This window comes from Musca autumnalis, unplaced genomic scaffold (genome assembly GCF_047663935.1).
Source record: "Musca autumnalis isolate F117 unplaced genomic scaffold, ASM4766393v1 scaffold_2, whole genome shotgun sequence".
In the NCBI taxonomy this organism is placed as follows: Eukaryota; Metazoa; Arthropoda; class Insecta; order Diptera; family Muscidae; genus Musca; species Musca autumnalis.
In genome coordinates this window covers 207,622,343-207,636,734 of record NW_027411755.1, presented here as the reverse complement: position 1 = coordinate 207,636,734, position 14,392 = coordinate 207,622,343, and the positions used below count along the sequence as shown (strand labels likewise).

Here is a 14,392-nt window from a genome sequence, read left to right as displayed (position 1 = left end):
CGCGGTGTACTGTTTAATTATATCGTTACTTTTCCCAACATTGAATTGGTAAGGCAACGCAATGCATTTATTTAAGTAGCCATGACCTATGTATACCACCCTCCTGTATTGTAAATGACAATATGGCCAGAATGGAACTGAATTTGGGAGACAGTACACTAAGTATATTTTTTTTAATTGTTTGTTTTGTTTATTGTTGAAGTTCAATCTCATTTTCGATTGTTTGAGTGGAGTATTCCCCCATTGGCTCAACTTCATTTATTACTCTCTATTACAGAGAGTAATGTTTTTCAAAACGAACTGACAGTGTTGCAAAATGTTACTGATTTTTTTAATTTTCAGAAGAAACCTACGGCCACAATAATCGTGGATATTTTAAAGATTTTCAAGAAGCAACAAAAGACTAAACAACGTGAATTTTTTAAAAATTTTTATCAGCAATCAAAGACCAGAATAAACGTGGATTTTTTAAAGATTTTTAGCAGCAACCAAAGACCACAATAAACGTGGATTTTTTAAAGATTTTTAGCAGCAATCAAAGACCACAATAAACGTGGATTTTTAAAGGTTTTAGCAGCAATCAAAGACCACAATAAACAATGACCACAATAAACGTGGATTTTTAAAGATTTTTAGCAACAATCAAAGACTACAAAAACTTGGATTTTTTAAAGATTTTTAGCAGCTATCAAAGACCACAATAAACGTGGATTTTTTAAAGATTTTTAGTAGCAAGCAAAGACCACAAAAAACGTTTATTTTTCACAGATTTTTAGCAGCAAACAAAGACCACAAAAAACGTTTATTTTTCAAAGATTTTTGGCAGCAACCAAAGACGTGGATTTTTTAAATATTTTTAGCAGCAAGCAAAGACAACAATGAACATGGATTTTTTTAAAGATTTTTAACAGCCACCAAAGAACACAATAAACGTGGATTTTTTAAAGATTTTTAACAACAATCCAAGACCACAATGAACGTGGAGTTTTTAAAAATTTTTAGCAGCCACCAAAGAACACAATAAACGTGGATTTTTAAAGATTTTTAGCAGAAATCAAAGACCACAATAAACGTGGATTTTTTAAAGATTTTTAGCAGCCACCAAAGACTGCAACGAACGTGGATTTTTTAAGATTTTTAGCAGCAACCAAAGACCGCAATAAATGTGGATTTTTTAAGATTTTTAGCAGCAATCAAAGACCACAATAAACGTGGATTTTTTAAAGATTTTTAGCAGCAGTCAAAGACCACAAAAGATTTTTAGCAGCAAATAAAGACCATAATAAACGTGGATTTTTTAAAGATTTTTAGCAGCAATCAAAGACCATAATAAACGTGGATATTTTAAAGATTTTTAGCAGCAATCAAAGACCACAACAGAAATGGATTTTTTAAAGATTTTTAGCAGCAACCAAAGAACACAATAAACGTGGATTTTTTAAAATTTGGGAATATTAAAAATCAACATTTATGAGTATGATAGTTATTAAAATTAATCATAAAAAATTCTCGATTTTTGTTCTGCCAAACAAAGTTCTGTGTTTAGAGTCCTTCTCATCGGCAATTCTGAGTTTCCATCTTCGATTGTTGTTAGTATGTAGTTGTAAGCTTTTGTTTTCATGTACGAGTATTTGTGTTTACCATCAGCATTTTACTTAACAATGCAACCCCAAAAACCGAATTTAGTATTCATGGCAAATGTTTCAGGAGAGGGTTTGTGATATGCCACGAGAAGAAAATACTCTCATTAGGCCGGGGCGATTTGAAAACCTTAATGGGCCCTTCGCGTTTCTGATTCCTGGGGTTGAACTGAGCAAAAAAGTCTACTGGACCATATGTCTACAATGAAAATCGAGCCTCCCGATTTTGACTTTAAGTTTTTTATTGACGTTTTTTGGATATTTTGGCATATAACAGCCAAACCATTGAGATTTTCGATCCAACACAAAGACAAACATTGTAGCCAAGACAGTAATTGAAAACTCTCTAATACATCGCAAAAGCATTGGAACGCTCCTTCAGGCATTTTTGGCCTTAAGATTGTGCAAACTTTTCGGAAAATGTCGATAAATGACATTGTGCTACAAAATTTTACCCGAAAAATATTCAAGTGTTCTGATGCAAAATTATATCGTGCTGGGATCCATGGACAACGACAATGCCCTTATTTCGTTTGGGTCACTTCGTTTTATTTTTTTATAACGGTGATCCTTCTTCCTTTTAAAGGGGTGAATAATGTCTTTTGAATAAGCTATTATTGTTTTATATCGGTTAACAAATGGCTAAGTTATAGTGGTTTATGTCTGAAAAACCCCACAAAAAAACTATAAAGGAATTTCTCATAATTTTCAAAATAAATATTGAACAACACAAAAAAACATTATATTTTTGAAAATTATGAGAAATTCCTTTATAGGTTTTTTTGTGGGGTTTTTCAGACATAAACCACTATAACTTAGCCATTTGTTAACCGATTTAAAACAATAAGAGCTTATTCAAAAGACATTATTCACCCCTTTAAAAGGAAGAAGGATCAAAAGAAATCCGTTGTGGAAAAAATAAGATATGCCCGTTTAAATTTGAAAATGTAAGAAATCCAGATTTTCACTACTTTTACCGTTATAAAAAAATAAAACGAAGTGACGCAAACGAAATAAGGGCATTGTCGTTGTCCATGGATCCCAACACGATATAATTTTGCATCAGAACACTTGAATATTTTTCGGGTAAAATTTTGTAGCACAATGTCATTTATCGACATTTTCCAAAAAGTTTGCACAATCTTAAGGCCAAAACTGCCTGAAGGAGCGTTCCAATGCTTTTGCGATGTATTAGAGAGTTTTCAATTACTGTCTTGGCTACAATGTTTGTCTCTGTGTTGGATCGAAAATCCCAATGGTTTGGCTGTTATATGCCAAAATATCCACAAAACGTCAATAAAAAACTTAAAGTCAAAATCGGGAGGCTCGATTTTCGCGGTAGATATATGGTCCAGTGGACTTTTTTGCTCAGTTCAATCCCAGGAATCAGAAACGCGAAGGGCTCATTAAGGTTTTTTTTGCTTCCACACAAATCGCCCCACCCTAACTCTCATACATACATAGCTAACAACTTGTTGGGGAAAATTCTTTACAATACTTATAGCTCACAGAGCGACATGCCACATAGTTTCCGCCTTCAAATGTATGGTTAAATAAACATTTTAAGGGAATTTTGAGTATTTTTGTCTGGAGATTTTTTTGAAATTTCAACAAACCATCTGTGAATTGTTAAAAATATTTTTCAAGGATTACCAGACAAAAACTTATATTTTTGAGGATATTTTGTAGAAGATCACCAGAGTTATTAAAGTAGCTAGTTGATATGGCAAATATCATCGTGCGGGCCTGCAAAGATTGTTCAACAGATGATTGCATGCTGTCATCACTCCTTGCACTATAGAACTTTAGACGACTACACCATCTCGAACGTAGTTGGGTCAAAACTATTCTGGTTTGGCCTAATCCTAGGAGCGCATTCATACGATAGTTGTTTATGGCATCTGTGAATGCCTCAGTAAGAATCCTATTCAAACTTACTTGATATGCTTGCTGATCTAGGGGTACTCACTCAAATATTTCAGAGTTTCAGGGAGTTAGGTACACGGTTTGGAACTAAAGGCTGTTCTAAATCCGCCAACGTACACCTTGGTGTTACAGAGTTGGAAATACTTTTTTAGAGCTAAGAGCTGGATCTTCGGGTTTATAGTTTTACAGGGCATTCGGGTCAGCTGTTCTACTCAGCACTGGACCTTAGGGTGTACAGTTCTACATGGTCGAGACTAGACCGTGGCCGAACACCGAATACATCGTCTTCCCGATCATCTACAGCCGAACACCGAATACATCGTCTTCCCGGTCACCTACAGCCGAACACTGAATTCAACGCGTTTCCGAACATCTGTAGCCGAACACTGAATACATCGTGTTCCCGATTATCTACAGCCGACCATCGAATAAATCGTCTTCCTGATCATCTACAGCCGAACACCGAATACATCGTCTTCCCGATCATCTGCAGCCGAACATCGTGTTCCCGATCATCTACGGCCGAATTCGGTCATCGTCTTCCCGATCATCTGCAGCCGATCACCGAGTACATCGTGTTCCCGATCATCTACAGCCGAACACCGAATACATACTCAACAAATAAAAAAGTATCAGTCGGCTTTGCCGACAGAGTTATACCCTCAGCCTGTGCTAATTGTGCTAATTTTTTTTCACGAAATACGTATGTATTTTGGGTGTTTCACAATTGTGGTCGTATGAACCGACAAAAATGTTGATTTGGATTAAAGTTCAAAAATTTTGCGGAAAAAGTACTTAAAGGAATGAACCGACATAGACCATGGGGGTGGCACAGGGGGTTTTTGCTCCCTTCCGGCTGTTTTCTCAAGAAGTATGGATTTGCCCCTGAAATAACAAAGTGATTCAATAGCAGGTATTAAAGTGAACTTATCCAAAATTTTGTGTGGGAGGTACAAATATAGTCCATATTCGAACCTGATCTATATCGGGTAGATATTATGAGAATGTGTAAAATGTGGACCAAATCGGTCACTCCGAATATTTTTGAACTTTTGTGGGGTAGGTACCTGAAGGAGTGGACCGATACTACGAACTTAAACTAAGTTTGGAAACAATATTACGAAGGCCAAATTATGGCCGGAATCGGCATATCCGTTCGAGAAATATCTTGCGCTTCCACCCATAAACATGGTGTCATAGGGTTTGTTTTTCAACTTTCAGACTATTTTTTCAGGAAGTATGGACTTGCCCCTGAGGAAACTTGTACCTTCGTATAGGGGACAGAGAATACAAGATGCTACAACAAAACCCAAGGCGATTCGAGAGCAGGTCCTAAACTGAACTTTTCCTAAAGTTTGGGTGGTAGGTACTCGAAGGACTTTACCGATTGAGTCCATATTGGAACCTCATCTAAGTCTGGTAGAAATTTCATAATGTGCAACGTATGGACCAAATCGGTTACTCCCTTCAAGAGTTATCGTACGCAAAAATTTTCCGACCATTTTCGAACTTTTGTGGGGGAGGTACCGGAAGGAGTGGACCGATATAATCCATCTTTGAACTTGAACTAAGTTTGGGCAAAATATTACGAAAGCCAAATCGGCAGATCCGTTCTAGAGTTATCTTGCGCTCCAACCACTACACACGGTGTCATAGGGTTTTTTGTAACTTTCAGGCTATTTTCTCAGGAAGTATGGACTTGCCCCTAATGAAACTTACAGCGTCGTATAGAGGACAGCGAATACAACTTGCGTAAACAAAAATCAAAGCGATTCGAGACCAGGTCCTAAACTGAACTTTTCCGAAATTTTGTGTGGGAGGTACCCGAAGGAGTGGACCGATTGAGTCCATATTGGAACCTCATCTTAGTTTGGTAGAAATTACACGATGTGCAAAGTATGGACTAAATCAGTTATTCCCTATAAGAGTTATCGTGCGCACAAGTTTTGCGACAATTTTTGAACATTTGTGGGGGAGGTACCTGAAGGAGTGGACCTATATGGCCCATCTTCGAACTTAAATCGAATCTGGACAAAATATTTCGATACCCAAAATTTGAACCGAATCGATTGATCCGTTCGAGAGTTATCGTGCGCACCAGCCAGCCAGACAGACAGACAGACGGACAGACAGACAGACGGACGGACATTGCTAGATCTACTCAAAATTGTCTGAAACGGATATCGTACAAACATACTTGGGGTCTAAAATCATTATTTCGATGAGGCACATTTTTGGTCGTATCAAAGTGTAAATACCCTCTTTATCCTAAAGGCTGAGGGTATAAAAAGGAAGTAAGACAGGATGATCAAATTACAGAGGCATAAGTCTCCTCACCAATAAAATCATATCAAAGGGCTATGTGGAGTCTGCTGGAGATCTTGCAAATCTAGAATTGTCCAATTTTTCTTGAGAAGATCGTACAGATGCAGATGGAAATTTATCATCTTTTTGACGAAATTGTATATCCGGCGCACAGTGCACTGTGTCCAACCTGACCAAACTCAAAAAAATGAATGAATTTTGTCATGCAAAACATCATTTTAGGAGAATGGCGTCAAAGACAAAAATGAAGTCTCTATTTGCATTACTTACCTAGGAAATATCGGTATCAATTTTGCAAAAAAAAAAAAAAAAAAAACAAGAAACTAAAATAGGGGTGCAAGTTTCTGCAATTTCTACAGGTTTGGAAATATTTGAGTTAAAGTTACTTGGAATCTTTGCACTTTAGGTATGGGGTGTTTTTGGCAACTTTACTGACAAGAATGCGAGGAATATTTTTTTAAATATGACCCTCGTGTGAGTCATAAAATGTTCTTTTTGATCCCTTTTTTCATAAATCTTTAAAATACCCTATAAAATGTGGTCATATTAGATCAAAATATTCTAGAAATTTGTTCGCCACAAAATTTTACTATAGGTCATAGAATACATCAAAACTCTAAATTTTACCTAAACGCCAGGAAATTACCCTATGCTATATTCTGACATTCTGATTCAAGGAAAATATGTATATATCTGCAAGACAAAATATTACATAAAAACGAAAAGTGCAAATATGTGCAGGATGTTTCGATGGAAATTGGTAAAAAACTCTTCCCTTTTTATGAAATGCTAAGGTACACAGCCCAACTCGATCTTACTCACAACTATTTTCATCATTTATTATGAAAATGTACCTTGAAAAAAATCAACAAGTACGGACATCAATTATTAAGAAAGGCGCACTTCATTGGCGACACTACACATTTTAAATTGGTTTCACATACCTTTCATTACAATTGCAAAAAATATTTAAAAATCGTTGTTTATTTTGGTTTCATAAACAACTTAAACAAGAAACGTGTTTATTTTTTTCATCACTACACGCAGTGTAAATGTATAATTTTTTTTTTGATTTTTGGCCAGGTTTTTCGGAAAATTGGACACTGTGCAGTTGTTCAGGAATCGATTTTCCTGCCCAAAACCCCAATTTTTTGTCGTCATCGATTATTAATTTCTATATGAATTTCGATAGTAAACATATTATGTCTGTTCCAGAACCTGCAAGAGCTACTTATTTTTACTACGATTGCAATTTTTCCGTTATGTTATCGGAAAAAATAATAAAAATTAGTATATTCTTGAAGTTCTGGAACAGATCAATTGAAACTAATGAAACCAAAAGATTAGGTCAACATTTTCTAAGTTGTGGGAGTGCTCCTAAAGACGACCATTTTTCGCAATTGTGGAATTGAATTGAAATAGTTATTTCTCGGAAAGTATTGTTTTTTGTTAGGTATGTAGGTAGGATTGTTTCTTTAAGAACACGAAGTGAGCTATTTTATTTTTCCTCAGGTACCAAATTTTAGTGGACTAGAACTTTTAGGGAACAGCTTGGAACAATGTTCCATTTTCACAGAATTATGCCTGAGAGTGTCCTCTTTCTTTAAGCCCATATATACTTTTGTTCCAGTCCCGTTCCGTCCTCTTAACACTCTTTAAAATTGTTTGAAGTTACATGGGTAACAGAAAAAAAGTAACAGTCGGCTTTGCCGACAGTGATATACCCTATGTCAATTGAAACTTTCGTCTACGGACAGATCGAATATATTTAGAGTCATTTCAGAATTTTGTGGCCCATTTTCGAGATTTGAACTTGCCGACAAAAAATGTGAATTAGGATTAAATTTCAAAAGTTTTACCAAGAAGGTATTTAAAGGAATGGACCGATATAGTACATTATGGAACTGGATCTTATTATGAGTATGCCAGGAAGCATGGATTTCGGAAAACATAATTTCGCTGTAAGCAAGACCACAACGAATAGCATCGGTATACATTACCAAATGATATTTGAACAGACCCTAAACTGCACATAAGCACAAATTTTGACCTTTTTGGGAGAGGTATCCTAAAAAGAGAACCGATATGGGCCATTTTAGAAGTTAAACTAAATTTGGACAAAATATTAGGAGATCCAAAGTTTGGACCAAATTGGTTGAGTGCATACCATTTTAGTGACATTTTTTAAATATTGGGGGAAGTTGTGAACCGGTATTGCCCACCTTCGAACTTAAACTAAGTTTGTGCAAAATATGATGAGGGCGAAATTTTGGCCCAAATCGGTTGATCAGTTCGAGAGTTATCGTGTTCTCCAACCACTACGTATGGTGCCTTTAGGGTTTTTTTACACCTTTCAGGCTGTTTTCTCAAGAAGTATGGACTTGCCCATGAAAAAACTTTTACCGTCTTAATTGGGGCAGCAAGTGCAAGTTGCTTCTACAAAAATCAAAGTGATTCGAGAGCAAGTCTTAAAGTGAACTTCTCCGAACCTTTGTGTGGGAAGTACCCGAACGAGTGGACAAATAAAGTCCATATTCGAACCTGATCTATAACTGGTAGATATATTAGTAAGTGTAAAGTATGGACCAAATTGGTCACTCGTGCGCACACATTTTTCGAACATTTTCGAACTTTTTGTCTGAAACGGATTTCGTCCAAACATACTTGGGGTCTAAAACCATTTTTTTCGTTTTTGCCCGTATGAAATTTTATATACCCTCGTTAGCATAAGTTCTGTGTTTTTTTTCCATACCATTTCCCATATATATTATAGCTTTCTTACACAAATGGACATGTTTGTAATATATGAGTTTTTATAAGAGTTACATACATATATGAGTTTTATAAAAACCCATGGACAATGGTAGGCATTGAGGCTCCCATTTGTAATTGTGTGTGTATAAATGTCTCACACACACAATTCAACTACTTGAAAAAACATGGCACTCACACAATGACACTCCCTAAGTATGCAATAGAAAACTACGTTGCCTACCATTGCTCAAGGAGTATTTTGTAATTTTGGAAAAAAATAAATATTTTGAAAAAAAAAAATTGAAAAAATGTTTTTCCAATTTTTTTTAAATTTTTTTTATTTTTGTTGTTTGTTTATTGGTGTTTGACCTTGATATAAAAATACTCATATTTGAATGCAAAATATGAAAAAAACTCAAAATGTTAAATTTTAAACTTGAATTCCTCTGCAACTACTATAGGCGGAATTCGAATGTTATGTGCCGACTAAAAAAAGATAAGAACATATATCTATCCGTTACAGAGTTTTGACCAGGAAAAAATGATTCTGAACTACTGTGCGGCGTCACAGCATAGTTAAAACCCCTACCTTATCATTGTGTGTAAGATATTTGCCCTTTCTTAGCGGAAGTAATACGAGGGCCACTAAAAAACCTTCTGGCCTGAGCAACACGCAGAGTCGCCAGGCGTCATTTGACACTTTTTTTTGGAAATTTTAATAGTTTTTAGCCTAAGTGTACTCAGGACAGTTTGACGTACAGTGTCTTGATTGAGACACCTCCAAAAACGTTTTTACAGCATCTACTGACGATTGCTGCGATTTTTCGGGCTCATACGCATAGTTTCATGATTCGTCACCTGGATCCACCTTATAAACGTCATTTAAAGCACCGTCTCTGAAGCACCGCGTATTTTTTTCGAAATTTATTGCACCGACCAAAACGGGATCTGAGGAGAAAACACCCATTTTTGGCGACAAACATTCATGCAGTATCAAATGTTAGTTGGTGGAATAAATGCAAGGATGCCTCTATCCCACGATACATAACAGGCGATTTTGCATTATCCGCTCACGCATGGCTTAATTTTATCTTCGTTTTTTTGTCCTGAGTACGCTTAGGCTAAAAACTGTCAAACTTTCCAAAAAAAAAAGTCAAACGACGCCTGGCGACACTGCGTGTTGAATAGGCCAGAACGTTTTTTTGTGACCTTCGTACTGATGGATTTTCGTCGTCGAATTTGTCGAGTGATGGCGTTAAACGAAGTTAGAGGTCAAACGAGTGGCATTGACCACAGTCATATCCAAATGTACCGAATTTAACAGCAGCCTACGATTTGTTTGCTCCTGTCGATTTATTTGCTTCTTGTGATTCGTTCGCTCCCTGTGACTCCTTCGTTCTTTGCGATTCGATCGCCCCAGTCGATTCGTTCGCTCTATTATCTAACCTTACTCGACTCTTACCTTTACAGAGTAGCATTACCTGATTGTCAACAAGACGAACCACATTCAATTCATTTGGAATGTCTGAATTTAGACTTTTCGGGTCATTTGTTAAATGACGTGAACAATACCAAAAGGAGACATGCTTTTCTTGTGATTTCTCTGAGCTTGCCTGTAAATTAAAAGATCTGGAAATGAGGTTTGACGTGGACTCCAAATCTAAAAAAATTATTCCAAACATTTTTTCTTGTTGAAGAAAAAGTTTTGAAACCGAAATAATGTCCTGTAGAAATTTAATTTCAAACAAAATTAATTCCTGTAACTTCAAACGAATTGAGATGCAATTTTAATTCAAACCCAGTTGTTGAACTGTGTTCAACAACATAGATTTAAGTAATTGCATTTCACATTATGAATTTACATTTTTGAATTTAAATCCACTTTAACTGACGTTAACTAGATTGTTAAGATCATTATAATGTGGCAGCCTTTTTACCTATATGAGCTTTCACTCATTTCGGTAAAAGAGCCCAATTTAGAACTACATTTCTTTCCATTTGTTTCGCTTGTTTTTTATACAAACCAAAATGTCCACCAATATATGAATTTTTACTTGTTGTATAGAAGCCAAACGATTAGCAGGCTAATAAACTCTGCTGCTTTACATATTTAAAACTGAAGACAAACCTGACTTTTGATTCAACCCGCCAAACGTTTTGCAGTTTCAACGAGTTGCCACCGCTGAAACCATAAGTTCTTTTTTATATACAGTCCACCGCTGAATCCAGGCCAACTCTTGAAATTGTACATGGTCCTTCGAGCCGGATATGAACCAGCGACCTATGGAAGTGAATCACAAACAAAATTAAAATATTGAGATTTTTCGAAATTTTTCAATTTGTTTAAGGAAAAATAAATTATATAGTTTTGGCTGCGTAAAAAAACAAACATACCTAACCTAACAAACTAAATTTTGTGGTAAAATGTTAAAAAAAAACACTGGTAAATTTACCTACATACATATATATATACATATATTTATAGTTATTATACATATATTTTGAAAACAATGTTAGCAGGTTACAGAAAAGGCCTCCATAGTATAGTCATTAGTGGTTAAGTATGAAAACAACATATATTTAACATATACTTATGTATTTACTTTATTTAAACAAAAACAACAATAATAACAACAACAGCACCAAACAAGCAACAGACGAAGAAGAACAACAAAAACAGAGAGTAAAAATGTCATCGGGAACATTTGTTGATCGAATCGATCCATTCGCCAAACGTTCACTAAAAAAGAAAAGTAAAAAGAGTCAAGGTTCCTCACGTTATAGAAATTCACAGGATGTGGAACTTCAACAATTGCCGGCATTAAAAGCCGATTGTTCAAGTTTGGAGCAAGAAGAGTTATTCATTCGCAAATTGCGCCAGTGTTGCGTTTCATTCGATTTCATGGATCCTGTGACAGATTTAAAGGGCAAAGAAATTAAACGTGCCGCCCTAAATGATTTATCCACCTATATAACACACGGTAGAGGCGTACTTACAGAGGCAGTGTATCCTGAAATTATTCGTATGATTTCATGCAATTTGTTTCGTACATTGCCACCAAGTGAAAATCCAGATTTTGATCCCGAAGAAGATGATCCAACATTGGAGGCATCTTGGCCGCACCTACAATTGGTATATGAGGTATTTTTGCGGTTTCTAGAATCGCAAGATTTTCAAGCTACCATAGGAAAACGTGTTATTGATCAAAAGTTTGTTTTACAACTTTTGGAACTTTTCGATTCGGAAGATCCACGTGAACGTGATTTTTTGAAAACTGTTTTGCATCGTATTTATGGCAAATTTTTAGGTTTACGAGCATTTATAAGAAAGCAAATCAATAATATATTTTTGCGTTTTATCTATGAAACGGAGCATTTTAATGGAGTCGGTGAATTACTGGAAATTCTGGGAAGCATTATCAATGGTTTCGCTCTACCGCTTAAAGCCGAACATAAACAGTTTTTAGTTAAGGTTTTGCTTCCTTTGCACAAAGTGAAATGTCTATCGCTGTATCATGCTCAGTTGGCCTATTGTATTGTACAATTTCTCGAAAAGGATCCATTTTTAACGGAACCCGTTGTACGAGGCCTTTTGAAATTTTGGCCAAAGACCTGTTCGCAAAAGGAAGTCATGTTTTTGGGTGAAATTGAGGAAATACTCGATGTGATTGATCCACCTCAGTTTGTCAAAATTCAAGAACCACTATTTCGTCAAATCGCCAAATGTGTATCGAGTCCTCATTTTCAGGTTGCCGAGCGTGCTCTTTATCTGTGGAACAATGAATATGCTATGTCCCTAATTGAAGAAAACAATGCCGTTATAATGCCAATTATGTTCCCGGCATTATATCGCATTAGCAAAGAACACTGGAATCAAACAATTGTGGCATTAGTCTATAATGTATTAAAGACTTTTATGGAAATGAATTCGAAATTATTCGATGAACTAACCTCCAGTTACAAAGCGGAGAGGCAAAAAGAGAAGAAACGCGAAAGAGATCGTGAAGAACTATGGAAGAAATTACACGAATTAGAGCTCAATCGTACAAAGAGCTTACAGGCAGCAAATCCAACAACAAATGCTAGTGGTGCCTCAACAACAGCCGGTGGCGGCAGCAACGCCAACAGTCAACAGCAGCAGAACACAAATTCGCAACAATCGAATAGTAGCAGTGCCGCAGCCGCCAATGCCCTGGGAGCTTCAGGCGATAATAAATCAGCGTTAAGCTCAGCGCAAGCTGCTGGTGTCAATCCCTTTGCCAAAATAAAGGTGGAAAAAGTTGAGAACTAAAGACGCTTCACAAGTGTGTTGTTGATTGATTGTGACGAATGGACAAACAAAATGCAATTGCAGCAGAAGAACACCACAAAGCAACAAAAACAACAAAATGAGCAAAACAATACATTTACGGCAAAACAACAACAAACCACAACAACAACACGATCACATCAGGAAATATTCAAATAAATCGTATTAATTCAAAACTGTTATAAGCCTATTAGGTAACAAAAACAAAGAGAAACAAAAACAAAAGTAAAACATCATAAAATAGAGCGTAGAGCGCCTGTTACAGAGAAACCTAAAGAGAAAAAAATCTATCTATTATATATATTAAAAAGAAAAAAAGAAAAATTAAAGTAAAATATAAACAAAACAAAATTAAATCTTAAGAAACGAGCTATACAACAACAACAACCAACACACATACACCCCTTACAAAGAAAGAAAGCAAGAGGAATAAGTGTAGCCCTGCCTATTTTTAAGCAAGAAATCGGGAAGGAAATGCTAAAAAGAAGCTGAGCTGGAAAGGAATGCTGGACGAAGGAACGAACAGCAACCGCGGGCAAGGAAGCAAAGAAGGTGGGCCTCGTCGTCGTCGTATAAGCAACTTCTAATATGATTTAACTTATGCCTATTTAATTATTAATTAAACAAAAAACAAAAACAACAAATAAAAATGAACATAATGAAACAAAAACAAAACTACAAATAAAACTCATTTACATTTAAATACAAAACAAATGGAAAGAAATTGAAAATTAATTTTTAGAAACAAAAAACACATCTATTATACAGAAACATCTTACGTTTTCAGCAGTGTATCTTCTCTCCCAAAATGCCGCGTGTGCCATGAGAGGCATTTTATAAAATCATGCCCAACGTTCCATAAAATGAACGTTACTCAAAGAAGAAACGAGGCTAAGCAAAAGGGGTTTTGCTTTAACTGCTTATGCACTGCCCACAAGAGAGACTTTTGCCCCAGCAGAAGGACATGCATGGTGTGTGACAAGTCACACCACACTATGCTCCATATGGACACAAATCTCTCCAGAAAACCGGCTACAAAAAGAAGGTCCCCGTCCCCAAGCTTAAGTCCGGAACCGGAATCTTCGCGTAACAAGGCAAGAAAGGACCGTCAGACTAGATCGCCCGCTCCAAAAGCTTCGTCTTCTTCGGCCACAACCAAGAACCGTCGCCCAAATCCGACCAGGCCCAAGTCCAACGTCAGCGACCGCTTGAGCTCCCGATCAAAAATCCACGTCTTCTTGCCCACAGCATTGGCCAAAGTTCTAACAGAAGACGGATGCGACAAGGTCCGCTTAATTTTGAATTCAGGGGCAAGCCAAAGCGCCATTTCCATCAAACTCGTTGAGCGGCTAAATCTACGAATCACCCAAAGAGCGGGACGAACATATACAACCATTAACCTTCAATCCTTCCACGACCAATCTGTAAAAATACAGAT

The 14,392-nt window shown here is 36.4% G+C and overlaps 1 protein-coding gene across 1 annotated transcript; it reads left to right on the top strand.

Annotated features, from left to right (window-relative positions):
- Positions 1-11,260: 11,260 nt before the first annotated feature.
- Positions 11,261-13,668, top strand: LOC141395180 (serine/threonine-protein phosphatase 2A 56 kDa regulatory subunit epsilon isoform-like). Its single transcript, XM_073970714.1, has one exon. It carries the CDS (start codon positions 11,335-11,337, stop codon positions 12,934-12,936), a length of 1,602 nt encoding a protein of 533 aa, XP_073826815.1. The 5' UTR covers positions 11,261-11,334; the 3' UTR covers positions 12,937-13,668.
- The last annotated feature ends 724 nt before the right edge of the window (positions 13,669-14,392 follow it).

Coding starts and splice junctions, on each gene's coding strand:
- LOC141395180 (XM_073970714.1), top strand. CDS start 11,335: ATGTCATCGGGAACATTTGTTGATCGAATCGATCCATTCGCCAAACGT.